General features: G+C 28.1%; 1 protein-coding gene across 5 annotated transcripts; it reads right to left on the bottom strand.

Moving 5' to 3' along the window:
* Positions 1–9,318: 9,318 nt before the first annotated feature.
* LOC123299658 (phospholipase A2-like) lies at positions 9,319–27,187 on the bottom strand. Of its 5 annotated transcripts, XM_044881945.1 has the most exons (7): positions 19,291–19,606; positions 16,592–16,731; positions 15,551–15,711; positions 15,347–15,485; positions 13,697–13,840; positions 10,738–10,853; positions 9,328–9,628 (listed from the first exon to the last, which is right to left on the bottom strand). In XM_044881945.1, the coding sequence occupies exons 1-6, from the start codon at positions 19,309–19,311 to the stop codon at positions 10,751–10,753; spliced, it is 708 nt and encodes a 235-aa protein (XP_044737880.1). In that variant the 5' UTR covers positions 19,312–19,606; the 3' UTR covers positions 9,328–9,628; positions 10,738–10,750. The 5 variants fall into 5 exon arrangements, with proteins under 5 accessions (XP_044737879.1, XP_044737880.1, XP_044737877.1 ...); XM_044881944.1 differs by having other exon boundaries at positions 9,319–10,853; XM_044881942.1 differs by lacking the exons at positions 9,328–9,628; positions 10,738–10,853; positions 19,291–19,606 and adding exons at positions 10,869–11,064; positions 27,054–27,187.
* Between the last annotated feature and the right edge of the window lie 744 nt (positions 27,188–27,931).

Raw genomic sequence — 27,931 nt, forward strand, 5'->3', positions numbered from 1 at the left:
AATAATAAATTCAACATCAGTACAGATTGAGTATACGTATTCAAATGATGAAAAACCAGTTTTCCTGCTGTGTTTTGTTAAACAGCTCAATGATTTTCAATAGGAAATTTTTAAAAAAAATCATTAAACATTCAAAAAATTCTAAATCGTTTGACTTGAAATAGAACCTTTCTTCTTTTACATCTGAAAAACTTTTCTTGAACAATATTTATTTTATTTTTTCAAGCAAAACTCTTACAAAAATGTCAAGGTTTTCCCCCGTAACAACCGACCATTTTGGTCATGCCATCTGGTGGTTAAAATTCTAACTACAATAAAGTTGCATGGGATGTTGTCAATGGATTCAATTTATTCTATAATTGTAAAAAAAAACAATGAATTATTGTCAAATTAAAATGGAAATAGTCCATCAAACTGCTCGACGGCTTTCTCCTCAGTCCTCAGGTGAAAGTGTTGTGCAAGTTGAAAATATAATTGAAGAATTAGATAGATGCTCCCTCCCCCCGCCCCCCCCCCCAAAAAAACAAATAAAATAAAACACGTGAAAACAAACAATTGACTGAGTTAATTGTTGAAATACCATGTATAGACAGTGTTGATGACGCAATCGTTTGTTTTTTACTACACGTAAGTAAAGAAAGATACCCACTCTTAGATAGCTACACATTCTTAACTGATATTCCCATATAAAACATACTATAAAATTTGCATCTAAACAGTGATGTTTACAAAAAAAAGGTTTCAAATAAAAGTTGTTTATTTTTTTATGAGGTACATTTTTTATACTTAAACTTTTGTTCTATCTCTAACGGTTTACAAGATGGGTACTATGGACCCAAGACACAACCGACCTAGATTTACCACTTCTTACGTCCCGAGCACGCTATAAAAATTTCAGCTGGATATCTCTTTTCGATTTTGAGTTATCGCGTTAACAGAAGGACAGACAAGCGGACAACCGGAAATGGACTTATTAGGTGATTTTATGAACAGCTATAACAAAATTTTGTTCGTAGCATCAATATTTTTAAGCGTTACAAACTTGGGACTAAACTTAATATACTATGTATATTTCATCAATACGCGGTATAAAAATGAAATAAATAAATTTTTTAAATATTATTTATTATTTTATAGATGTTAACCAACAAAAAAAAAATAAAAACACATCAAATATCGCAATAAAAACAAAAATAAAAATACGGCAAACAATTTAAGTATCAAAAACTTTGTAAATAATATCATATGTCATATCAAACGCAGGTGTTATTTTTAAATTTGCAACCTAAAGTCAGACATATTTATTAATCCACGCCTCTATCTCAATTATCAATAAGCATTTAAAATATTTTTTATGAAAAAGGAACATAATCATTTTTGATGCAATGTCAATAATTTCCTTATGAAGTTAATAACATTAAAGTGGACTTTATTTTCTATAACTTTTACTTTGATAAAAATTTGTATTTAACAAATCCCTAACTGAGAAATTCCCAATTTTATAATTTAGATTTTATAATCGAAAATATCTTTGTAAACTAACAAAAAAAACTACCATTTTATACATTTGAAGCATTATTTAATTTGTAAAGTTTAATTTACTGTTAACTGAACTTCTATTTCCTTAAAATTAAAAAAAAATTATAAAGAAAAATTAGCCAATATCCATTTCTACATCTCTGCTACTCTTTTAGTAATAGTACTCACACGATATTTTTCTTCACAGTGAATAAGAAAACATAGTTTTTCTGAGCACGGACAACGGCAGAAAATCCAGAGTATAGTTATGGGTAGTATACAGATACACAATCTGTATTTATTTGAAAGTCATAGTTTGTGTAATTTATATGTAGAATAACTAGGTATATCTTATCAAACAAAATATATGCAGATTTGATACAAAGATTATTATACGAAGGAGAAAGGAGTGAGAAAGCTCCTTGAAGCATATAATGTAACTAAAGCTCGTATCATGTAACTAGATCCGTCTATCTGAAGATTTCATTAAAATTTTAGAAAATTGGATAGTTTGTTAAGAAATTTACACCACAAATGAGATGTTTATACACCTATACAAAAATAAGTTTCTACACTATTCAAAAAAACTATTCCAAAACGCGATTTTCACAACAATTTTCGTCCTTAATTGTTTGGAATAGCATGCACTGCAATCATCTCAGGACACAGAAAAATTTGAATTGATCCCGAAATTTTGTAAATTTTATTGAAATAATTGGTTTGGCTTGAATAAAAATTTGGAAAAATGAATACCTTTATGTAATTGATTTAAATTTCTTAGTATACCAATTATCTTCAATGGATGTCTGATTGTTTATCCCATTATTCTTTAAGGAAGGGGGACATGATTCAGAAATACCAAAAAATAATTCGTATTTTTGTGATTTTTTTACGGAGTACCTTATTTATTAATATTTTTAATTTGTTGTACATTATTAAGCGTTATTCTAAGAATTTTTTACTACATTTTATATAAAAAATTATTGAAAATTCAACCAGTGGTAGTGGTGAGACATAAAAACAAATTTCTTATGCGTCCGTCAGGATAACAAATGATTGAAAAACTTTAGCACACAGGATTATCTTGAATTTGAACGAAGGCATTAACAAAATATTCATTTTTGAATTGAAAATCTGATTTAATTTTTGTTTTTTGCTAACAATTGCTCTTTTTATTTATGAAAAAAAAGTCCTTCGTTCAGAAATTAGTATTTAGTATGTATATAAAGTGTACAAAGTTTAAGCGAAATCGGTCCGAAGATTGTTTGAGCAATTTTGATTATCAACTTATTTTTAAAGTTTTAAGAAAAACGTGATTAAAGTTTGATACATGAATAAAATAGAGAAAAAATTACATGTAAAAATACATTAATAAAGAAGAAACAAAAAAGATCGCCCGGAAAATCAATTGTCCAGTACTTGGAAAGTTTTGGCCCTAATAACTTCAAATTTTCCAATAATATTTGTATATAAAATATTTTGTATAACCAAGAATATAAGTTGTAAAATCAGAAAAACAAAATCGATTTTCAGACCCAATTCCCCCCTTGAGAATCAAAATGTAATTTACCAAATGATTTTATTTTTTAAGTCGATAAGTTCAGCAGCATAACCATGGATGGTAGTCTCGTTTTTTTCTTTTTGAGATATAAAAATTTTTCTTAAAATTACATTAACCCTAGTAGCTCAGTTGGTTAAAGCGAAACCAGTTTTGTACGCGATATGCCTAAGGATCGATTCCCGTCGCCATAATAAACGTTATGGGCATGTGATGGGCATGTGTAGTATATGGTATAAGTATGAAGGAGATGTAATCAGACTCTCACAAAAACTGAGGAACTCATAATCTACGGATTTTTAGTGGAAAAGTGGCCGAAGTGTGTTTCTCGTGGACAGCCAATAGAATCCAATCTACATTACTGTAGTTTTTCGCTGCAATTCGTCTTTTTCTAAGTTAGATTTAGAGGATGAAAACAATATTTTTTGCTTAAATGGCTGCACCACATTAAAATCGAAAAAAGTTAGTCTTCATTTTTTGTTTTTTGCTCCAGGATCTTCAAATTTATACAAATTTCAATTTCAATTAAAATATTTGCAAAAATTTGTCCCAAAAAATGATAGCTCTCTAAGTATCCTTTTCATCTCATCTGATATCCTTGACCATCACTTTGATATTGATTTAAGGAGTGTTATAAGTTTAAAATGTTTATCTGTGTGTCTGTGTGTTTCTCAGTGACATCGTAGCCCCTAAACGGTCGAACCGACTTGATTGAGAACATTTTATAGCTAAGTTTCCAAAAATCGGTTTACAAGAATTAAATCGCATTTGTCGGTGGTTTTTTTAAATTTTGTAAATTTCACCTGTTTTGTCATTCCGCCTTTGAATAAAACATTTTTACAAAACCTAACTTTTATTCTCACCTAAACACAGAAAAATCTTATACAAAAACAGAACAAAACAAAAAGTTTTTGGAATCAGGATTTATAGGAAGACCTCTATTCTGGCCATACAAATAACTTACATAAAAGCAATATAACCAAAGTATTATTATAACAATAATCATTCAACCAACATCTAATAATAATAGAAAGAAAACCTCAACCCTCTACATTGCTCACTCAAATCATCCATCCTCGTTTTCTTCGCGTCCATCAAAAATATTTCTACACATATATATACAACATAAGAGGAGCCCCTATTTTACATTTATATTAAGCATTAATTTGAAACGAAAATAATATGTAAATTATTTTTATGTATAAGTGAGGTTTAGAAGATGCAAGTTGATTACTATTTTATACAGGGTGGTATAAGGATTTCAGAATTGCATAAAGAGTGACTAATAGGCTTTTGTCCTAAATTGGTTTATACGCTACATTAGTATCTAATTTACACCAAGAAAGTATTATTTAAAAAAAAACTGTTTACTTTATATATTCATTTTAAATAATTCAAATCATTTAAATAAATAATAGTTTTAAAAACTCAAAAACACGCTTTTGTAACTAGCTGAAGGTAGAAAATATTTTTCTTTAAATTCAAAAAAATCATTTTATCGTAAAAAAGCGTGGAGTGCTAAATTTAAATTAATGTAGATATTTTATAAACAGATATTGATAAGTTAAGTCATTATAAAATATCTTAAATAAATTATATTAAAGAAATTATATTCTACCTTTTAGTTCAGCTATTTTTAGTATTTTTAAAAAATTATTTATTTTGTTTTTTAGTTTTTTAGCCTATTATTTATTTATCAAAAATTCAGTATAAATATGGTGGGAGCGCAAATAAATGTATATATTTTCGGGTATGGAAATCGTTAATCCTTAAAAAATCGAAATCGAAAACCCTGATCAGGATACTCATATAAACTTATACTTTTGTCATCGGTCCTTGATAAATATGATAAGTTTCGAGTTAATCCGCCGTTTCGAAGGAGATCAAAATCATGTTCAAAGTTTCCGTTACATACTAACACACATAACATACTAACGTGTTAAAAAGTGTAGAGTCTCATGGCGTCTTGAATGACATCAAAGTGTGACATTGAATCATTTATGTAAGTTACAAGTATATCCAAGTTTACATGTTTTTGTATTTCTAAGCTTACATAGTATTTCATGTGCCGTGAGGTTATATACTTGCAGAGTACATTTGATTGGTGTTTGCTGTCACGTGACTGGATGCATAGTTTTACGAAAATTATTATCTTAAAATAACAATAATCTTTATTCTTTCAAAAAAATAATTTTGTGTTTTATTATCTACATATTATCATGATTAATCATTAGCAACTCTTATCCAACCGATTTATTCTTAGTGGACAAAAGCCTATTGTTAATACCGTGTTTAACAACTTTTTTCCCTCATTTTGTCCGATACTTAACAAAGCAGGGTGTTTATGACATCTTGAAATTAGCAATTTTTAAGATGTCGCACAGCGAGCATGGAATTCATCCCTTTTAGGCCAATGATATTCGATTTTATCACCTGATTTGGATACTTAAATAAAAATTAAAAATTTAAATTTAAATTACAAAACTAAATAATTTTTCAATTTCAAAATCCATTATTAATTCTAAAAATTTCAATTTTAACTTTTTTTACTAAATCTGAATTTGGAATGTCCTTTTTCCAAGTAGCAAGTTTTCGAATGTAGTTGCTTTCATGGACATCTAATTCGGTAGTCTTCGTTACTGATTATAAAAGTTTTAAATTAGATTTGTCGATTGATTATAATAGTTTTAAATTAGAAATTGTCACAGAAGTGAAAACTCTCCGAAGCAACATAGCTACAACAAAGAAATTAGATTTGTCGCTTTTAAGATCATTTTCGACAACGCAAGCGGCTATACATTTTTTGTTTCTACCATAAATAGATTCCTGACTGTTGTTCGATGTTTAGGTATTTTATCCCAAGAAATTGTCACAGAAGTGATAATTCTCCGAAGCAAAATAGCTACAAACAAACAAACGGATCGGATAAACAGTTAACAAAATTCCCGCTTGTTGTCGTTTCTTGTGAAAATTTAAAAACTTAAATTCGATTTGGACTCCAAAGCTCATATACCTTTTTAAAGTATTTTACGTTTTAAAAATTGTGTTGCTATAGTTATCAAATATACTTTTAAACTAATCTAAAAAAAATTTTATTTGATCACAACGTCCAAATAAATTTTATTTTTTGTTATTTTTTTAGAAAACAAAAAATTTTTTCACTTTTGCCAACACTTTGCCTGATGAAAATAATGCTTTCGGCTAAAATTGATTCCGAATTATGGTTCTCGTAATATCAGCTTCACACAGACCAAGATATATAGAACTTTTATCCAATAGCATAAATACAATCGAATAAAATGTAAAACAAGCTATCCTGTAGGTATATTTCTTCTTCTCAAACCGGAAGGAAGGAAATAATGCAGAGATAAAAAAAAATGTATAAATTGTACCATTTTTATTTTTTTCGATGTACTTTTTTCTGTTCGAATAAATTTATTTCGAAATAAATTTATTTCGAAATAAAATATTTCGATATTGATTTTGTATTTTGTTTAATATAAAGTGCTTGATAATTTATTCATTCTCTAAAATTCAATTAGGGCACTCACTGTTTGTTCGTTGTCGATTGTAATTTATTTTAATTCCTCTTTTATATATCGTTCGAAGTGAGCTGATGTGCTCTATTTGGGGTACACAAATGCATTTGTAGCTTGTGGTTTTTGCATAATAAATTGTAATTAGTATCATATAGCCAAAGAGCCAATGAGTCGAATATCGTAAATGCAAAGAGAAAATAAAACATTCGAAGCAAGTATGGGAACTATTGGTCTTTGGATTGTCCTTATTTGGTATAAGCAACGTCATATACCTTAAAAAAAATGTCCAATCTTTCAAAATAAATCAGTTTCTCTCAATTACCTTATTTTTATTAAAATTAGGAGAAATATTTTTTTTTTGTAATTTGATAAATAAATTCTGTCGCCAATCCTCACAAAAACTACTGGAAAATACTCGTTCTAAATTATAGTTACAGAGAAATCGAATTGACGGGGTTCAAATTGAGAATCCAAGAAAATGGAAAATTATTTTATTTTATAGTTATTTACGATACAAGTGTGATAATAGCATTATTAATGTACGCCTGCGAAATTTACACAATGAGGACGTAGCACGAATGATAATGCGTGTGATAATGCGATGGGATAATGCGTTATCACACTTATTAACTCACTTTTAACTCGAAAATTGCCTTCCTTTTTTATTAGCTTGATATGTATCTATGTATTTACGTAAAGGAATTTTTGAACGTGATTTTTACCCACTTCAAAACGTCTGATTGAACAGAAATTTCGTACAAGCACCGATGACAAAACAATAATTTAAGTTTTTCGATTATCATGATGAGGGTCTTCAGGATTAACGATTATTAATTAAAAGCTCTTTTGTAAACAGCTGAAAAAAAGTAGAAAAGAAATAATTGTTTAAAAAAACTGAAAAACATGCTTTTGTAACAAGTTGAACAAAAAAGTAAATAAAAAATAAGTTCAAGTTTAAAGAAAAAAGTGGTTAAGAAAAAAATCATTTTATCGTAAAAAAGCGTGGGATGGTTTTTAAGATATTTAGCAATGACTTTTTTTTTACCGATATCTGCCGATTATTTTTACATGTAAATAAAATATATACAATAATTTAAATCTAGCACCCCACGCTTTTATACGATAAAATGATTTTTTTCTTAATCACTATATTACTTTTTTGAACTTATAGAAATTATTTTCTACTTTTTAGTTCAGCAAGTTACAAAAACGTGTTTTTATAGTTTCTTTAAGCCATTATTTATTCACAAAAGTTTCTTTAAACTATTATTTATTCATTGTTTCAAGCTAATTTGAACCTGGTAAAACGATGCAGCCGGCTAAAATTTGATCCGAGTTATGATTGGGATATACCTTAACAAAATGACAGACCTTAGATTTAAAATCCGTAGAACAGACAACCTAATATATTGAAATAAGTGATTTTCGTAACTTTTGCGTCAAAATTTCCGTAAAATGTCTGATTTTCATTAAAATTGAAAACAAGCAATTTATTTATTTTTTAAAATATTTTTCCAAGGAGATTCCTCAGAAAATTGTAAAAATTTTGTCTCCAATCTTTGTACAGACTTCGATTTATTATACCATGTATATATGAAATATACATAGTATATTAAGTTTAGTCCCAAGTTTGTAACGCTTAAAAATATTGAATGTCTGTGGACACGATAACTCAAAAACGAAAAAAGATATCAAGCTGAAGCTTTTTACAGCGTACTCAGGACGTAAAAAGTGAGGTCGAGTTCGTAAATGAGCAACATTGGTCAATTGGGTCTTGACCTATAGGTACGTAGGACCCATCTTGTAAACCGTTAGATATAGAACAAAAGTTTAAGTAAAAAATGTTCCTTATGAAAATATAAACAACTTTTGTTTGAAACATTTTTTTGTAAACATCATTGCTTACCCGTGAGGGCGCAAATTAGGCGTAAATTGTATAGCATGTATTATAGAAATTGTATATGTATGTGCAATGTGATCAACACTATTTATGCATGGTATTGCACTTGTACTTATTTAAATTTGATGAAAACAATGTCAGTACGCTCAAATACATTTTAAAATTATTTCGGATATTTTTGAACAGAAAAATTTTTCTTCGATTAATTTGAAATTTGAACATATTATTAGATGTGATATATATTTTTCTCAAAATCCTACGTAGATCGGTCTAGCAGGTAGTATAGACACAAATACTTTCTAAATAACTGTCTCGTTTTCCATAATATTTATATGACCCGTTTTAAAAATTCTCGCTAATCCTCTCTTGATTCAGAAACCATTTAAAATTAAATTGACCTACTACCAGTTTTACAAACATGTATAATATTATCATGACACTTGGGAGTTGGAAAGGTTTAAAAAATAATTCATATTTATAAATTTTTTAATAATTAAAACAATTTTTATTAATAATATAAATAACATTTCTTTAAATTGATATCACAAAACATTTACAAAATTAAAACTTATGGATTTATTGATTTTCTTTCTCTTTGATAAGACTATTTTGACTAGAAAAAATCTATAAAATTTATTATGGCATGGTAACTGTAAAATTTTTTAAAATAACTTGGTCCCATATTTTGAGCAATAGTTAATTTATAAAAATATTTGTTTGTACATTAAAAATTGTCTATAATGGTACGTTTACATTGTAATAATTTTAAAGATTCTTCCCATAAAAATTTTTCTAGCTAAAAAAAATTTAGTTTGACTAATTCACGCGTAAAGTTTTTAAATTTTTATGATTTTACACTATAAAACCAAACACTTTAAATTTTTTCTAAGCTAAAGAATCTACTAAGAAAACAAATCTACCCTTTCTTAACGCAGCGGATTTCATTTCCGTACAACAGTTTTAAGCCTCTGTATTTACTGGGTGTCTTTATTAAGTTGACAAATGTTTGAAACAGGAAAAATAAAATTCATCGATGAAAATGCTTCAAGCAAAAAGTGTTAAACTTCACCTAAGTTTTCAACCTCAATGCAAACAGATCAGTTTACTCCATAACTGGTAACAGATAAATGAACATTATTAGAAAGTTGTTATTGATTCAAACAGTAACATTTTTTTGTTCGAAACATTTTTTCGCAAACCTTACAGTTCAGACAAAAGCGGACTGAAAATTTTTTCTCATGAATTGTTTTTCGTATGTCATCTGCGATAAAAAATTTCCAATAAAAGTGGCTTGTTTTTCTTTTGAAGACCATTTTTGTTCAAATTTAATGAAAAAGCGAGCTAAAAGCTACGCTATGTAGTTTCTTATAAGGTCTTTTTGCTATCAATTACTATCTAAACTTTTCGATTTACAAAAGAATGTTTCAAGCAAAAAATGTTTGCCTTTTTATAGAGAACAAGTTTTTTATTTAAAGTGTTCGTCTAATGTTTGCCAGTTATGAATTAGAGGAAGATTTTAATTGAGCAAAGAAACTTGGATTGAATTCAATATCTGTAGAAGATGTGTACCCTTGAAATTAATATTTTTCGTTTGAAGAATTTTCCTCGATTAAATTTATTTATCGAGTTTCAAGCATATTTCAACTTAAAGAGCCACCCTGTACATGATTTTGATAATTTTGTCGACAAAGAAACAAAAAACTTGCTAAAACCCAATCTGATGTATGGTTAAGAGTGCCTGGAAGCCAAGAATGCATAAAAAATCGAAACACTTTTGACCATACACTTTCATTTATATTGCTATGAGTTTTAGCAATTTTTCTATTTAAGCGATAAAAATATCTCAAATCATATTTTAGAAAACAATAGACCAGTAGAATTGCAAAACATTCTGCGTCAAGTAAGGATGAACTAAAACTGTCGAAAGGGCGATTAAAATTGATTTGCATTTTAGATTTGTTTACTACGACTGTTCTTGTTGAAATAATTCTTAATAGCTTAACAAAATAATTTAGATATAATTGATTATAATTCAATTTATTTCTTCGAAATGGACCTGCCATTTTGCTTAATTTTAATTCAGGAGTAGGACAATATATTGAATTAAAAGGTTCTGAACTTTTGCGTTCTTCGCACCAGAGCTGAGAGAGATTTACCAGGTACTGCATCCAACTTGATTTCAGAATCATTTTTACACAAAATTTTACGCAGCGAAAACGTACCATAATTTTTTGTTTACTTCATATATGGTAAAGGCATTAATGGAATGTATTTTTCCGATGGCCGATATTTCCATTGTGCGCATAAAATATCAGATTCATTCTTATTGTAACCATTTCTGGAACAAAAAATCACACAAAAAAGACAGTTAAACTTAATTCTTTCTTAAACGTCCACCAGGGAAGAATTGTAGAACTTTATACAGTACTCCTGTAAAGACTTTTTCCAAAAAATGACCATCATCGTTTTGACGATATACTGGTGGCATAACTTTTTGATTTGGATATTTTGGTGATTGTCTAAATTCGTATGCACATTGATTCTTGGATCTGTCGAAAAATATAAAACAATTTTTTCAATTAGAAAATATTCTAAATATTGAATAAAAAATCCATCACCAAATATTTCCATAAAATTTGTCGTACTATTTCAGTGTCGCCATTTTAAAGAACCCGCCACCATTATATACCCTTACATTTTGCAAAATAGTTAACATTCTGTTGAAAACATGAAAGGATCTTTTTTCGTTGTATTATCGATGAAATATTTCTCGAAATAATCATTTTACTACTGAAAATTATCAAAATTTGAAGAGCGACATAAGGATATTCTTTTCTTCAATCCAGAAGCAATTTCAGCAGCTGATACCAAATCATTCAATCGCAAAATCAACATTTTTGTGCCTTTTGATTATTTAGGGTAGTCAGAGCTCAAAAAACATAAAATTTCAGCTCATTTGGCGAATATATAAGAATAAGTACTTTTCCCAATATCTCAAAAATCGCTCCGGATTTTATAGGTTTTGAGATGATATCTCAAAAAATATCCATCCATTCATCAAATGAAATCAATTTTTGTAATTTTTGGTTCAAAATTACCTAATTTAGAAAGTTTTATCTAATTTGTCTCCGATATGGATAAAAATCATTTTCTAGAATAATTTCGACCCAGAAAATATAAAAATTGAATTCTTTTGACGAATGAACGAGTATTTTATGAGATATCCAATCCAGTATTTTCGTGTCAATGATTATTTAAGATAATAAAAAAAAAAACATAAACATTCAGCTCATCTGACGATTCTATCTGACGATATAATTATTTTTCGAGATATCTCAAGAATCGCTTCAAAAATAGCATTTCCTACAGAATTTTAAGCTATATCTCAAAAATTCATCTCCGTATTATTAAATGAATGATTTTTACATATTTTGGAACAAAAATACCATGTATAGCAAATTTTATCAAATTCTATAACAGAAAATGTCGTGATTTTCCCGATTTTTTCTACGTACCTACCCCTGTAAAAATTATTGTATTTTCGATTTGTTTTAAAATAATTTTCTAGAGTAATTGTGCCCCGGAAAATACTAAAATGGAATCCTTTTGACGATTTAGATAGTAGCTAGACTAAAATCTTATACGAAGCGTTGATTTGATCCACATTTAGAAACAAAGAAACAAGTTGATAAACTCTGACGCAGTTTAAACACTAAGTAAAATGATTTCCATTGTAATTTTTTTTTATATGTACTTATGAATCGACATAGTATTAATTTTCACGGTCATATTGTGAAAAAATAATGAAAAATTTATATTTAATAACTCTTTAATAACTAAATTAAATGATTTATCGCACGAAGAGAAACAAGTTATTATTATGCAACAATTAAAATGCACCATAACCTAAATAAAATGTTATTGACAATAAATAAAAAACCAGAAAGTCAATCCACAACCTAAAGAAAGGTATATTAAGTTACAGAATGATTTATTAGTAAAGATCACATCTTTTATTAAAAGAATTTTACCACGGAATATCATAACTAGTCCTAATGGACCTATATTTATCCCGAAAAAAATCAAGACTCTGTTCCTGAAGCCATTCACATCAATTGTTAAGATTGGAAATTGTTTAATCAGAACTCCAATATTTTTTGTCCTTTCAGCTTCGTATTTACTTATCGTTGGTACCAATAATGATTAGAGCACCAGCGCCGTTTATTGAGACGTGCCAGAAAACTAACGAAGTTTCCTGTATTTATAGATATTTGACAGCTTTTTTGGTTCATTAACAATCATGGCTCCAAAACTATAGCTTGTATCCCACGACACTAAAGAGCATAATTACGAATTAGTTATTTTATTGTGTAACGGGGGTTATAAAAAGAAATTTTACATCTTAGGACCGCCCCTAAACTTGAGGGTTAAAAAATCATTAAAACAGTGTTTATCATTAACAAAGTTTGTTATTACGTAAACGAGTACTAAGGATGTACGAGTACCAAGGCAATTTTAAATAAAAGGGCTTGATTTTTTTTATAGGAAGTTGGACTAAATCTAAACCAATTCTGGAAATTTTAGGGAGAGTAGAATTAAAAAAAAGTATTTAAATTAAAGTTAAAAACCTTAATAAATTATTGAAAACAAAAAACTCATTGTACCTAATAAGCACGGTAGAGGCGACACAAAATTAAAAAAAATTTTTTTTCAATATTGGCGGTGAATTATGTTTAAACTAGACAATATAAGCCGATAAGTAAGAAGAAAATTTTTCGATAACTGGAGTAATTTTCAAAATATCAGAAATTGAAAATTTTTTTTAATTATTTAGCATTAGATATTTCAAAAACCAAGGCAAATATCGAAAAATTGTATCTTATTTTCGTCTACATTCATGAAATTATAACAAAATTCACTATCAAAGTGAAAATAAGGTACAAATAATTTCAACCTTAAATCTAAAATTGCCTTAGTGCTTGAACTTCCTAAATTTATTTGAAGGAAATCGAAAAATTGATGTGAGTGGCAATCAAGGTCAGACATTTTTTGGGCTCACTGTGCGTCAACAGGTGTCTTCAAATAAACATCCATAATAAATCATCCTATACCAGATGAGAAGTAATATTCAATGTTATTGCTACAAATGTTATTTTTTAAGTAAATTGTGATAATAATTACCTTTGCCATTGTGAACATGGCCGACGCTCTTTAAAACAAGTAACTTGAACTACATTAAAGAATACAGCGCCTAAGGTATTCGCTACTTCTGTATTTAAACTCTGCAAACATCGACGAAATCTTGCGTCGCAATCACAATGTGACCTAAAAACAAAAACAACCGACAGTAAGAAGGTTTGCATTATCAAATGATTATTATCCTTAATTAGGGGTTCCGTAGAAAAAAATCGGACAAAATTATTTTAAAAATCAGGCAAATTTAATGGCCCTATCCATGAATCACTCACTATTATGGAAATATAATGTAGAATTAACAGTATTTTGTCGGTCAAAAAATTTTTATTCACGTCTTATACTAACTTGGAGAGACAGTCATGATTCGCATGATATCTCAAAAATATACGAAGATATGGAAAAAGTTTTAAATAGAAGATATAGATATTAAAATTTTCTATACATTTTCTATTTATTTCTAATCATTTTTGACGTATTTGCAATAGATACCGAAATATTTGCAATAAACCAATCTAATTTATAGCTCCGCCACATAAAAACTGAAAAACGTAATTTTGGGAGATTTTTCCGAATTTCCCAGAGAAAATTTTGTCATATTTAATGAGACTGATCTATAAATTAGATTTGATTATTGCAAATATCTCAGTTTTTTTTGTAAATACGTCAAAAGTGATAAATAATGATTTAATAGAAAATTTAGATATCTACATTTTTTATTTAAAACTTTTTTCCATATCTTTATATATTTTTGAGATAACATGAGAATCAAGACTGTTGTTTCTCCAAGTTATTATAAATGTGAATATAATTTTTTGATCGACAAAATATATTGAAAAAAAAATTGTTTATTAACAAAATATAAAAATCACTAACTGATGCCAAACTAATTATATTTGACACTTACGAACCACATTCCATGAGGTTTTAACAAAATGTGAGTGGTGTCTTTCAATTTCCTTTATCAGCCGATTTAGTAACATCTCTTACTGTACAGTATGTTAATGATAAAAATATCTATTCAACAAACTTTAATTATATCCTTATATGGGTAACAACTTACTTATGTGCTTGGATTTAGATACATATTTGACGTATATCAATTGAAGTGAAGTTTGAAGTAATTGATATAGTTAACGCTGGGATCGCTAAATTTAAATTTTATCTACAGTATCGAGAGCAAATAATTTTGTGCGCCAAAATAAATAAAAAATTAAAATCGTTTTGAAAATTGGCCCTACCCTTCTCCAGTTACCTTATTTTAGTTTTGGAGAAGATCTCAAATCAAATGTTTAAATCCATCACAGGTATTACTTTTGATTTCAATGGACGGATTACACTCAAGGTAGACAAGAAGTTTTTTTCTTCAGAAATCGAGTGCATTTTTTCTTTAGCTTGTTTCTTTATTAAATGGAAATTAGGAAACTCAGCGCTAGGCAGATCCTGGGTTTCAGTACATCAGTTGGTTATAGTAGCCACTGAAATGCGTAGCGGGGATAGAGTACAAGGGTCTATTTGGATAAGTGCTCTGAACCATTGCTTCGAGGCCCGATGCTCGAGCATGGCCCGCTAACCTCTATACGCATACTCATTCTTTATTAAAATATTATTTTTCTACAATTTGCATAAAATTATCACCTTGTAAAATGCGATGTATTACAAATACCATTTTTACATTCGCCACTTTTAATTATATTTGGGCAATGATCGTGTTCGCGGCAGCAAACATCCTCTGCTTTATTGTATCCTAGATCTGTATAATTTTTTGCAACATCGCCTGCAACATAATCAAAAATTTTATTCATTACTCTCTAAAGAGAAGAAGAACTGAAGTCGTGGTACCTGGGCCACACCATTTCGTGCCTGGATAAATAAAACCACCCTGATGCATTGATGTTACTTTATTATTTCGACATATCTCCTCTAAAAGTGATATCGCATTATTCGACATTTGTCGGACTCGGCGTTGATCGGATGCTAAAAGCATTCGTTGTATTGTACCTCTGCATACAAAAAAAAAAATTTTATCACTTTTATATTTAAAGATTATTTTGTTATATACCAAGAACTACACCGTTTATCCAAATTTTCATCACATTTTCAAAAAATTTTAAATAAGACTTAAAGTGTTAAAAATGGCTTCATCTATGAATTCTTGTTTCTTTTTTTAGAAGAAAGACTGAAAGTATTTACATGAAATCCAAAATCGGCAAATGATAAACTCAATAAAGTTCTTTAAAGAGGCTGCCATTTCTAGGGCCTCACAAATTGGCAAAAAGGGGGGGGGGGAGTCAAGATAGTGGCCAGATAAAATTTATCTACACTAATTATATAACGAAAACATATTTGCTTTTTTTTTGTTTGTTTGTAATAGATAAACTCGCAAACTACTAGTTCGATTTTAAAAATTCTATTACCAATATAAAGCTACATTAACGCATTAAAATCCATGAAATTGAGAACAAAAGGGGGTAACGTGAGGGCAAGGGAAATGAAGGCTATAACGCAGTAGACTTTGTTTTTAATTTTAAGTTCAAATTGTCCAGCGAAGTGGCCGAATAACTGCTAGTAGTTTATAAAATGAATATAACAATTTTAAAAATAAAAAAACCAATTCGACCAATTTACGAATGTAAAAATGGTGCAGAATCCCACATACTTACAAAATTCAACCCTTTCGCATTAAAATTATAAATTTTCGGAAAATAAATTAGTGGAACTTGCGTAATTTTTTCTAGTCTTAAGAGGATGGAAGTTCTACCCCTCTCGGAATTAAGTCTCTATTTTATCTGTCTTATCAATACAAACTAATGTAAGAAATTCGGTATGATGAAAATTTTCTATGTCCCGACTCTAGTACTTGGTATATTAACTTTTATTTACCTTTCACTGTGAAAAGTACAAAATGGAGGTTTCGCATTTAATTCAATCATTCGAGACATTGTTAAATCGGCTACAAGTACTGTGCATTGTGTTATTGTGATACATAATAGTAAAATTAGAAAGTAAAGTTGTATGGTCATCTGCAAAAAAATTGGAAAAAAATTTAATTATTTTCATTTGTTTAGTACTTGTATGCAAATTTATTGCATAAGTTGAAGGCTAATTTTAAAGATTTATTGCTCTGAAGTGAAATATCTTAAAAAACTTGCTTGATAATGAAATTTTATAAAATAAAATTTTTTTAATTTAATTTAAATTCCGAAATTAAACAAATTTTATGAAAATATTTCCTCTCAAATTTTTGTAAGCAACACATTCAGCTTTAGTAAACAACAGCTGCTATTTAAAAAAAAAAGTTGGGTAAATTCGATCGTTTACAACACAGGAAATTGTTGTCAAACAAATTTTAAATTAATTTTAAAATGCCTACGCTAAAACTGTGGTGAAACCCACTTTTCGACAGAATTTAACGCATTTTTATACAGGAAAAGAATAGGGCTTTTACTACTAAATCTCAAAATTTCATAAATTTGGACAGTTTGAAACAAGAGATAATTAATGCCTATAAGTTCCCAATTTTGACCAGTTTACGTAAAAATTAATATCTCGAAAACAAAACGGCTTGTTGCTATTTTTTTTATTCTAAAATCATTCCTTTCAACTCTCTTACTTTTTTATCAATTCTGTGGAGAGAATTTTTTAATTTCTGAACTTTTTTTAAATAATTGGGAGTACAATGAATTTTACATACTTGGACCCTCGAAATCGCGAACTTTGTAGCTGATTATCTCGCGATCTGAATGACAAAAAATTCTAAAACATCGAGATACTTATCACAGTTTAAATCTGAATCTGTGAGAAAAAAGCCAAACCTGTCGCGAGTGCTTTTATGCTTGTAATATCTAAATCAATTTACTCCCTTTCTTCTATTTTAAACATTTTTTCCCAAACAAAAAAATTTTTTTTAAAAAGAAGCAAAATTTTAAAAAACACATGAAACTTCAACCAGAAGTGCATTTTATAGTAGTATCTTTTAGTAGCTGTTACATAGTAGAATTACTATTTACATAGTAATTCTACTATGGAATGTTCCGTTTTAAAAGATGCACTTCCGGTTGGAATATGTTATTTAAACTTGGATACGAATTTGCAAATTTTTCCATTCGGCAGAGCGCTGTACATGATTTTTTTATTTTAGGTATTTTCCCCCTAATTTAAGGATGTATGAGCATGACAACAATGTTTGATTTAAAGGCTTAAAATATTTTTATAGGTAGACTTTTACTCAAAGAATATGTAGTTAAAATTTCAGCATAGATATCCATGCTAATTTTTAAGAAAAATATCATTGAAAATCGATATAAAATACTTGGACTCTTATGGAGAAATCTCAAAAAACGACATATTTTGAAAGTTTTTGATAATTTTTAATAGAAAGTAAACATATTAGCAATGACATATAGAAAAGAAAAAAAACAATCTCCATCCATATAAGGGATGTACGAGCAGAGCAGATTTAGGGTTGAAATTATTTTTATTTCATTTCAAGTTTTATAATGAATTGTAGTATATTTTTATGAATGTAGACGAAAAATAAGAATAAAATTTTTCGATACCTGCCTTGATTTACCAAATATCGAAAGCTGAATAGTTAAACAAAATTTTCAATTTTCGATATTTTGAAAAATACGCCAGATATCGAAAAATTGTATTCTTACTTTTCGTCTTATAACATCCAGTTGTAACAATTCACAATCAAAATTGAAAATATCAATTTTTTTTTAATTGTGCCGTGTGCCAGTACCGTGCTCATACATTCTTAAATAATAATTTTTCTGAAAATGAGTGATTTGTTTGGTAAGAAATATTTTTGGAGACAAAATTTTTATATTTTATGACTTTTACTAAAGAATAAAGAAATAGGGAATTTTCATGAAATTTAAATTTGGTTCAAATATTTTTCTTCTGTAACTTTAATGACTGGACATTTCAACTAAACCATTATTTTAGTAATTAATATCTTTTTAATTACTTAAAATTAATTAATAAAAGTACAAATTCAGTGAGGGCATTTAAAAATTTCTAAAACGGAAATTCGGAACTTTTATACGGACGTGACATCAAAGTACGAGCTTGTCAAATTTGTTGACATATACTGTATGATATTAATTACTTACATTTTATATGGTATTTCATTAAATTATACTATTCTACGGCTTTTTATTAGAAAACTTAATAATAACGAGTGTAAATTCTGTGTTGTAAATTCATTTTTTTAAAGTGTAAATTATACATTGAACTATCACTAATTGACAGATCACGTACTTATACGTCATCAACAGAGAGCGCCAAAAAACAGCGTTTAAATATCTCAAAATTATAATATATTTTAAATATTTTTTTAACTTAAATACAGCATTTTTAAGTAGTATTTATATTTTTACTTTGTTATAACGGTGTAAACAAAAATTAAAAATTTTTAAAAAATACATGAATATTCCCTATTGTTCATTTTCCTTGGAGTGAAAATTCGCTAAAACTTTGAAATATACTTTTAGGAAAAAAGGCTTACATTACGTGCAAATAATTCTTCTAGAACAATAATTTTCTAATAAAGACACACTTTAGGGGGCTCTCACCTTATTTAACAAAACAAACATGATTTGACCTTTGAAAATTGATCTACTAAACACAATATTCTAACAATAATATTATACTGTTCAGGAAGTAATTTTTCAATCAAAACAATTAAATCTTTTTTTTATGTTCAACCGTCAAACCGTCAAATACATATCCACTTGAATTTATGTTGTCTGCTACGGATGATGTCACAACAATCACCAAACACACAAGTAGCGTACACTCACATTCAAAAACCCCGACACAATAAATCGTATACAAAAGATATATGCCGCGATTCAGAAGAGGTGTGTTGTAACTGATCTATGTGGTGTCTCGAACAATATTATCTGATAAAAATAATTCGAATTCAAATATATTTATTTATTTATTTATGAGTCTCATGGGTGAGCACTGAGAGGCATAGAAAATGGTACATTATTGATAAAAATGATACAAATTATTGAGATAATTGTTGAAATACCATATATAGAAAGTGTTGACTGTCAGTGCTTGTATTATTTTTTATAAACAAGAGTTTAAAAACCAATTCAATTATAGTGGCTTTTCAGTTGCCAATTATTTGGTTTTCGAAAATTTCGTTTTTTTAGAATCTTTTACAAGACCCTAGTTGAAGCAACCAGCAAATTTTCGCTTCTCTATCTTTTATAGCTTCGGAGAAAATGGATACCAAAGTTTTGTCCTAATTTCCACACTCACGGGTAAGCAGTGATGTTTACGAAAAAATGTTTAATCAAAAATTTTTTTATAAGGATACATTTTAAGGTTACTTTTTTACATTTAAACTTTTGTTCTATCTCTAACGGTTTACAAGATGGGTCCTAGGGAACCAAGACCAAATTGACCGATGTTGCTCATTTACGAACTCATTTTACATCATGAGCACGTTATAAAAATTTCAGCTTGGTATCTCTTTCGTTTTTAAGTTATCGTGTTGACGGACAGATAGGCCGACGGACAACCTGAAATGGGCTAATTAGGTGATTTTATGAATACTTCTACCAAAATTTTGTTCGTATTATCAATTTAATTCTAAGCGTTGCAAACTTGGGACTAAAATTAGTATACCTTGATGAATATTTCATTTATACAGGGTATAAAAAGATAAAAATATTAATAAAGCTTTAATAATAAAAAAATATTAGTAAAGCTTTTGATGAATTTTTTAAGTTATTTTAAAACGACAAAATGACCTAAAAATTAGTGGACTTCAAAAATATTTCATCCATAATAAAATTTGGTCCAGTTTTTAATATTTGTCGAATTTAAAATATTCATAAAAAGGTTCTATAACTCATCTTGATCAAATATTTGGCAAAGTTATCAAAAAAGTCAGTTTTTTTGCCTACATGATGTAATAAAACTTTTAAAAAATTTTAATTTAATTAAAAATTTTGAACATTCTATACAATTTTGTTTAACCTATTAAATTTGGGTTCAATTTTTTAAAATTTTTGTTAAATTTAACGTCCCTAAATATTTTTCAAAAATTCAAATAGCTTATTAAATATCAAATATTCAAGTCTTGTTTTGGACCTTCAAATGCATCTTGAAATGATTCTAAGTAAGTGGCGGAGAGACTACATCTTATATCGTATGCATATAAACGACCCGGCATCGATTCCCGGCTTCTGTACAATTTTTCTCTCATATGTTAAGTGTTATAATATGTTGAGATAGAAAAAGCTATTTAAGTATTATGTATGAGGGACTTTGACTGATATAAAAAAGTACACAAAAATTTGAAACAAACTTACGTTTGGTTTTATAATAAAAATAGAAATATTTTAATACTACGAAATGAATACTGCAAAATATGATTTATTTAAATTGCTAAATGTGCTGATATGAATAATCCCATTGTCTATACCGGTCAGTGTATAAATTAATTCATTACTTTTGATTGACCCTTTCTTTCTTGTCTTTTTCATGATAAATGTTCGTTAGGAAATTTTTTATAATATTCATTTCCTAAGTATTAAAGAACTTGAATTATTACTATTTACGGAATTAAAAATTCAAGGTAATTTTCTTGTATGTGTGCTGTGAGCAAATACCTCAATTATTTCTTAGTTTTTTTACATAAAAAATAGATTTTTTTTGAGTAATATTCCTAAATATTTTGAGAATTTATATGGTCAGGGCTGAATTTAAGTCAAGTGTAGCGTCAGACACACCCTATGACGCGCTATTTGTATTAAATTATAAATCACCTACTTGACACCAATGGCACGGAAATTTTTTCTTTATGAAAATTAATGTTTCTTCAATAAGCCTGTCAATCAAATTTTTTTTTAAATTTTATGCGTTAGAAATAATTAAATAATAATGTTAAAATTTCACTTTAAAAAATCGACTCATTTTTGTATAAATTTTAATACTACGTAAATTTAATTGAGGAACGTTCAATATTTTGAATTTAATACAATGCCGAAATAGTTTCAATATAACTTACTGAATGTAAATATATATAGATATATAAAATCTATACAAACTTGGGGGGGGGCGGTAGCGTAAGTGCCGACATTTTGAGAAAAACCGCTTCGGCCTACAATATCCCCGCAATCGTGCATTTTAAAAATGATAATAACCTTTATTGTAGATAATTAAATATCCTATGTTTTTTATACCTTGTATATATGAAATAGGTGTTCATAAAGTCCTCTAATTAATCCATTTCCGGTTGTCAGTGCACGTTTGAGCCTTTAAATCAAACATTATTGTCATGCTTATACATCCGTGCATACCCAGGTGCCGGAGGTTGCCTCTCCTCTCTTCGAGCCTGGGCCCTGGAACCACGTGTTGTTAAATGTGATTTCATAAAAATAACAGGCACTATAGGAATACTACCCGTAGTTCTAAGGTTGGTGTGGGATTTTGATTGTCTTTTCAAAAATTTTATAACAAGAAAAAAATTTCGTTGCGTTTATAAGTGATTTTTAAGACAATGCGTAATACATGAGCATCAGCATCTTGGGATCGCATCGATGACCTTTTTGAACTTAAAAAAGAATAGAATTATTTATTAAATTTGGCAAACAAATATTTAGCGAGCAAACAACATTTATTAAAGGTCACTGGTCGGTCATCTTTCAAAATATAAGCAAATATTTAAATATTTTATTAACTAATTACCTACCCACAAATAAACTAACAAAATTTCCTAATTATTAGAAAGATTTTGAAACCTTTTTAAGGTCATTAATTTCAAATATATATTATTAATAATCATAAACTATTATTGAAATATTATCAAAATTTATTTATTTATATCTTTATTCAAAAATTAATATTTAACATCAATATTTAGTTGAAAACCTTGCACTAAATTAATTATTAACTCATTAAATACATCTATCTTCAACTAACAATACTCAAATAGCTCGATAATATTTAATAGATTTATGATATAAAGATCGTATTTTTCAATCCGAAAATCGAAATCGAAAATTTTTTGATTTACGTTTTGAATGTGTGGTTTAATAAGCTGGTGGCCTTTGCGATTTTCTCATTACAAAGATATTCACTATTGGATTTTGATTTAAGGTAGTACAACCGGTAATAGACTTTGCATTCAGAATTTAATGAAACTTGGCATAGTTGTCCATTATTATATCATAATTAACCAGTTAAATTTTTAGAGAACTGAAAAATAGATATTTTAACATTAATCCTTTGGGAAATCACAGATTTTATTTTATTTCACAAAACTGGACGTTCAGATTTTCAGTTCTCTGAAGGTCCCTAAAAATTTAACTGGTTAATTATGATGTAATAATGGACAACTATGCCAAGTTTCATTAAATTCTTAATTCAAAGTCTATTACCGATAGTACTACCTTAAATCAAAATAAATTGATTTAATAAATGAATTTGTGCCCTTTCATGAATATTTGTCTTTTTCTTTTAAGTCTTCGTAAATGCACTTGGTTTTTAAGTGTTTCTGATTTTCTAAACAAAATACAAAGCAAATATGATTCATTAGATTCAAAGGCCTGATCAATAATGATTTATTTTAAAATCTCTTCTAAAGAAGGACCTGACTGATTTTTTTTTCATAAGATACGCTCGTGTACTTATTCTTACTTTAGTCTTGCAATTTTTTCTAATGATCTGAAAGGATAACTATTTCCTTGTGTCTGTTCCATTTTTTATACCATATGTATATATGCAACATTTTTTCGTGAGGGGACAAAATTTTGGTGTATAAGGAAGCACCCGTTAAGGTGCTCTATTTCGAGGGACCAGTCCTGCTCCTTTTCCACCCCTTAAATCCGCCGCTACCAAAATGTGCAATATACTATTACAAAAAGATTTAGGTAAATTTTCTAAAGGCCATTGCCAACATGGCTTGTATTTATTAAATAGCTTGTATTTAATTAAGTTATCCATATTTCGTGGATACAATAATTTTGAAAACAATAATTTTGAAAACAATAAATAAACAAATGAAAATCAACAACTACCAGTTGTTTTTATACGCTGCTTATAGGTATGAAATATATATCAAGGTATACTTATTTTAATCCCAAGTTTGTAACGCTTAAAAATATTGATGATAAATATATTAATGATAAATCACTTAATTAGTCCATTTTCGTTTGTCTGTCTGACTGCACGTCCGTCCGTCAACACGATAACTCAATAACGAAACAAGATCTCAAGCTGAAATTTTTATACCTTGTTGAAGACGTAAGAAGTGAATTTGAGTTAGAGAACGTTAGAGAACAAATGTAAAAAATGTTCCGTTCCTTATAAAGAAATAAACAAAGCCCCTGAGGGCGCAAATTATGGCAAAACTTTGGTGGACATTTTCTCCAAATTTATAAAAGATAGGGAGTTGAAAAATTTCAGGTAGCTTCAACTAGTGTTCCTGTAAAAGATTTTCGAAAAAAAAATCCAGAATTCCTTTCAATAATTTGGCCGAAAGACTGCCATAATTGTATTGGTTTTTAAACTTTTTTAATTTATTAAAAATAATAATCACTGGCATTCAACACAGGGTATTTTCACAAGGTATAGAAAACAGGGTATTTTCACAATTTACACAGTCAAGTGCTTGCTTTCAGTTCTTTTTAATAAATTAGAGAAGCTTATAAAATACATTTATATCTTCTGATCTCCTTTTGTTCCGGTTTTGAAAACTTCGAAAATTTATTCTAGAAAACTTTTTTCCAAGACAAGGCTTGAAGCAATCCACAAATCTCTTATTCTTTTTAATTATACACCAAAATTTTGTCCCCTCAGGAAAAAATGTTTCATATATACATATGGTATAAAAAATGGAACAGACACAAGGAGATAGTTATCCTTTCAGATCGTTAGAAAAAATGCGAGACTAAAGTAAGGATAAGTACACGAGCGTATCTTATGAAAAAAAAAATCAGTCAGGTCCTTCTTTAGAAGAGATTTTAAAATAAATCATTATTGATCAGTCCCTTGAATCTAATGAATCATATTTGCTTTGTATTTTGTTTAGAAAATCAGAAACACTTAAAAACCAATACTTCAAACAAACTAATTGGCACTTCAGAAAAACCACGAAACTAAGAAAATGATGATAAAACGGTAATTTTTCAAAAAAATAGTTTTTACATGACGTGATACTGTAAAATACCTCTGGTTAGAAATTTTAACAGTGTGTGTCAGATTACATATTACTTTATTACTTTACATATATGTGAAACTCGAAGTTTAATTCGAAGAAAATGCTTCAAACGAAAACTGTTATTTTTAAAGGCATCTTATTCAGGTATTAAATTGGACCTTAGTTTTCAGGTTTGATATAAACCTCACTCTGATTCATAGCTGGCAAACATTAGACGAACACTTTTAATTAGAAAGCTGTTCTTTAAAAAAACGTAAATATTTTTTGTTTGAAAAAAAATGTTTTTGTAAGCCAAATAGTTTAGACAGTAATTGACTTTTGAAGAGTGGTTCCGCAGAATCAATTATACAAAATAACAATTTTGACATGAAAAAGCAATTTTAAGTAATAATTTTCAATACATTTTTGCACAAACTGTACGGTTTTCGGAAAAATGTTACCTTGTCAATGAACAACAACTCTCTAATTTAAAGTGTACATCTAACTATTACGAATATTACCAATTATGGACTAGAGAAAGCTTTTCATTGAGCCTGAAAACCTAGCGCACGTTTAATACATGCTTAAGATGTGCTTTACACACACCCAATATATTTTGCTTGAAACATTTTCATCGATATTTATTGTTCGAGTTTCAAGCATATATCAACTTTAAAAAAAAAAACACTCTGTATATATAGAAAAACAATTAAAATAAGTATTTTTCTTTTTATTTGAATAAAGTTCCTACAAATTTTCTTTTGATATGCTTTCTTTCATATGAATTTAACCATCCAAAAATTTAAAAGAATAAACTAATTAATCGTGATCGCTAGTACGTTTTATTTTCGAAATTCAAAACAATGGTCAAATAAATACAATTTAGTAGGGAATATTCATATATTTTTAATTCATTGTTTACATCGTTATAAGAAAGTAAAAAATGTAAATGCTGCTAAAAAATGGTGTATTTAAAAGTAAAAAAATATTTAAAATACATTATAATTTCGAGATATTTAAACGCAGTTTTTTGGCGCTCTCTGTTGATGACGTATAAGTGCGTAATCTGTCAATTGGTGACAGTTCAAAGTATAATTTACACTTTAAAAAAATGAATTTACTACACAGAATTTACACACGTAATTATTAAGTTTTCTAATAAAGAGCCGTAGATTAATAGAAATCAATGTAATACCATACAAAATGTAAGTAATTAATATCATACAGTATGTCAACAAATTTGACAAGCCAGTACTATGATGTCACGTCCGTTTAAAAATTTTAATTTCCCGTTTCAGAAATTTTGAATTTTTCTCACTGAATTTGTACTTTTATTAATTAATTTTAAGGAGGATCCCTCACCAGTAATAGAAAAAAATAAATTAATAGAAAATGATCCAAATTTTAAATATGTTGTAGTTAACGATAAATATTATTAAATCAAAAAAAAATTTCGGTATCTTATCGATCAATTAAGAGAGTAATTAATTAATTAAAAATACACTAAATAACATAATTATCCTCATATCATTCTATGTTATTTAGTGTATTTTTAATTAATTAATTACTCTCTTAATTGATCGATAAGATACCGAAATTTTTTTTTGATTTAATAATATGTATCGTTAACTACAACATACTAAAAATTTGGATCATTTTCTACTAATTTATTTTTTTCTATTACTGGTGAGGGATCCTCCTTAAAATTAATTAATAAAAGTACAAATTACTGGTGAGGGATCCTCCTTAAGTAATTAAAAACTAATTAATTAATAAAATAATGGTTTAGTTGAAATGTCCAGCCAATAAAGTTTTATCCAGGCAAAAAAATATTTGAACCAAATTTAAATTTCAGGAATATTCCCTATTGCTGCAAGCACCGATACTGAACACTTATTAATGACAGAACATTGGTAGGAAAATGTAGGTACTATAAAAAATATTTCTACCTCTTCTAGGAAAAATTACACAATATGAAAAAACACCATAGACACACATCCAAAAACCAAAACAAAAATTAATCAAACCAAAATCTAAATTAATAAGCACTAATTACGTCATACTAATTAATTAAAATTTTAACAAAACCATAATTATAAAATAATCACAAAAATAATAAATAAACAGTAAACGGATTCAAACTAAACTAAATGAAATAAAAATTTAAAAACTAACCTTTACTAATAAAATATTGTTTTATCTCTAGTAGGCGAAACAGGGCCGTTTATTTAATACAATTTTTATATCATTAATTAAAATTAAAATAAATTGATTTGTTTGGACTATTAAAGTTGTATATTAGATAAAATAGCATCGCTAAATAAACTAGTTGTTTAGAGAGATGATTATACTTTTGATATATCAATGACAAAACTATTTTATTTATTACATGCAAAATATGTTTTTATTATTTAATGATTTTATCAGCGTCAAACAAGAAAACAATATAAAAATAATATTAAAAAACGAAAAACAGTCAAGCGCGTGTCAAATTACGTCGCATTAAATTAAAAACGGATCTTTGGATATAATATCCCAAAATTAGAATTGGATCGGTTCATAATGTGGTTGCCTTAAAAATCACCAAATACTAAACGATTAGTCCCAGATTTGGGCGCCCCATTTCCATTTTTCTGCCTCGAAACGGACTTAAAAGTTTTTTCGTGTTGACTAAAATGAGAGGAAATTTGCGAGTAAACTGAGCGGCTAACAAATCAAAAAATTCGTTTTGGACTCATGTTTATATTTTTTGTTGGTCCAATGATATCCAATTTGCACACATTCAGAGAGAACAGTTGGGGAGGAGAAACTTTGTAAAATTTTTGCTTTTATTTCTCATTTAGTCGTGATAGTCTAGTCAATAAGTTCCAAATTGGTGAAATATAGAAATAATGGTCTTAAAAATACGTGTGATAGCTCGTTGATTCTTGAGGAGGAAATTTACAATAAAAAAACTCCCATTCGCGGAAGTCTATCTTCATTATTTATAATTCTAATTTAACGCTGAACATTAGTCTTTTTGCGTCATTTTTCGATTGTTGTTATATTGTCGA

The sequence above is a fragment of the Chrysoperla carnea genome, chromosome 5 (assembly GCF_905475395.1).
Source record: "Chrysoperla carnea chromosome 5, inChrCarn1.1, whole genome shotgun sequence".
Classification (NCBI taxonomy): Eukaryota; Metazoa; Arthropoda; class Insecta; order Neuroptera; family Chrysopidae; genus Chrysoperla; species Chrysoperla carnea.